General features: G+C 34.4%; 1 protein-coding gene across 1 annotated transcript; it reads left to right on the forward strand.

Annotated features, from left to right (window-relative positions):
• Positions 1-1,067: 1,067 nt before the first annotated feature.
• LOC131037725 (iridoid oxidase-like) lies at positions 1,068-2,041 on the forward strand. The gene is made up of 2 exons (XM_057969908.1): positions 1,068-1,372; positions 1,519-2,041. Exons 1-2 carry the CDS (start codon positions 1,068-1,070, stop codon positions 2,039-2,041), a joined length of 828 nt encoding a protein of 275 aa, XP_057825891.1.
• The last annotated feature ends 452 nt before the right edge of the window (positions 2,042-2,493 follow it).

The following is a 2,493-nucleotide window of genomic DNA, read 5'->3' on the forward strand; positions in this document are numbered from 1 at the left end:
TATTTTATTATTGTTAATTTTATTCTAAACAAGTTCCTCCTACAAATTAAGTAGAGATTTTATTTTTAGGCTAGAAGAGGGAGACAAACTCACATCCCCACTAATCTACATTTCTGAAAGAGCCCCTTTCTTTTTCACTTTACCTTCTAGGCTAGGGTTAGTTTTTCTCAAAGGAAGGGAAATATTAAGTGACTCTAACATTTAGTGCTTCTTAACTTCAACACCTTAGCAAGAGTTTCCTTACTACTATAATCCTTTGGGGTTTACAATGGATGTTAATGAAAAAACAAACTCATAAAAGGTCATGGTTAGCTCTTGATGCAGTGGAGGGTAAGCACCATCTTTAATACAATTTTGCAAGGAATAAATCAAATAATATGTCAAAATAATCAATCTATCATGACAAAGATGTTTTAGAATAGGAAAATGGTAGCCGTGGACAATTTTGAACCTACCTTCCATAGTGAAGTACCTCATGATATGCACACTTGGCATCAATAACAACACAAACGAATCTTCCCATCTATACCATTTTGATACTTATTCACTTTTTCACCCTCTTCAAGAAAATAATTTATAAAACCTTGTTATATCATTTTCTTGTTCTTTTCTGACTTAGCTCCTTTATAGTTAAGGTTCATTGTCATCATTATAAGCTAATTTGCAACTATAAATTTAACCCTACCCACCAAGACCTCACCTTTTGTCCTAAATTAACAAACTCAGAATTGAGGTTATCATTGTAACCACTCAAGGCAAAAAAAAATGGTAAACCCACTCTTCTCAAATACTTTGTAGAGCTCAACATTTTATTTCAACACCTCGAAAGAAATAGGCTCAATTCTCCTCCTTGGGTCAACCATTATCACTTTTAGAAATAAAATTATTTATCATGTTTCCTAAAGTATTTATGACATTATTTCAAATATTTGCATTGTCAACAATATTTTATTTCTAGCTTAAATTACTTATGTGGGTAGTCTTAATAATTTGTAATAGCTAAGTAGGAACCATGAAAACTATTCACATATAATGGATGAGTTATGGGGAGGGGGAACACAATTCGAATGGTCCTCGAGAAGAGGGGGAAGAGTTTGAATATTGCACAGCTGGTGTTCTACGAGGGTCTCAATCTCATGAGCAACGCCATCTTCAGTAAGAACTTGTTCGATCCTAACAATCCAGAGTCTGCAGAATTGAGGAACACTTTTAGTGAAATGGTGAAGTTGGGCGGAAAACCCAACCTGGTTGACTTTTATCCGTTTCTGAAGTTTCTGGACCCTCAGGGCGTGAGCCGTGGTCTGACAGTCTATCATAAGCGAGTACATGACTGCTTAGATGTATTCATACAAGATCGGTTGGAGGCGAAGGTGTAGGTCTTCCCAAAGAAAAGGACTTTCTCGACATTCTGCTCGATTTGACTGCCCATGATTTCACTCTGGTGAATATCAGGGCTTTACTCTTGGTGAGTCTTGTTCAACTCCTATTTTGACTAATGTTTTATTTTATTTTTTAAAGATTTATTATTGATGAACTCTTGTCTGCTGGTAGTGATACTACTACAACAACAATAGAATGGGCTATGGTGGAACTCATTGCCAATCCTCATGTAATGAAACAAGCACAAAAGGAATTAGAAGATATAATAGGTCTCAATCGAAAAGTGGAAGAATCTGACATAGATCATCTACCTTATATCCAGGCTATAGTGAAAGAAGTGTTTCGACTACACCCAGCACTTCCTTTAGCATTGCCTCATAGAGCAGAGAACTCATGTGAGGTGGCGGGGTATACGATACCCAAGCACACCATGGTGATTGTGAATGTGTGGGCAATTGGAAGAGATCCTAAAATTTGGAAGGACCCTTTAAAATTTATGCCAGAGAGGTTTTTAAATGGTGAGTATAGTAAGATGAAGTATAAGGGACAAGATTTTGAGCTGATACCATTTGGAGCTGGAAGAAGAATATGCTTAGGACTTCCTTTGGCTCATCAAATGGTTCATTTTACTATTGCTTCTTTAATCCATTCATTCAATTGAACCCTTCCAATAGGGATGAATCATGAGAAAATAGACATGAGTGACACTTTTGGAATAGTATTGAAGAAGGCTATAGAATTGAATGCAATCCCCACACCAAGATTACCAAATCATTTGTATTAAAACATTATATTAGAGGTTATGTAAATATTACTAACTAAATTTGTTACCATGTTTGATGTATGTTGATAAATTAGGTGTTATAAATATTATGAAAATTTGTAATGGCTCATGTCTATGTATCTTGTATGTGACTTTCTTTTGATACTTATATCTTACTTATTGATAAAAAAAATTCTATTTTCACTAATATAATTTATCATTGATATTTTGTATTGACATCACGATGTTTGACTATGCATTATGGTATGTATATATAGTCATAATTACCTTTTGATACTTTGAAAGATTTATTTGTTTCTTGAACATGATTTGTCTTAATAAATGGACCC

The sequence above is a fragment of the Cryptomeria japonica genome, chromosome 6 (genome assembly GCF_030272615.1).
Source record: "Cryptomeria japonica chromosome 6, Sugi_1.0, whole genome shotgun sequence".
Taxonomy (NCBI): domain Eukaryota; kingdom Viridiplantae; phylum Streptophyta; class Pinopsida; order Cupressales; family Cupressaceae; genus Cryptomeria; species Cryptomeria japonica.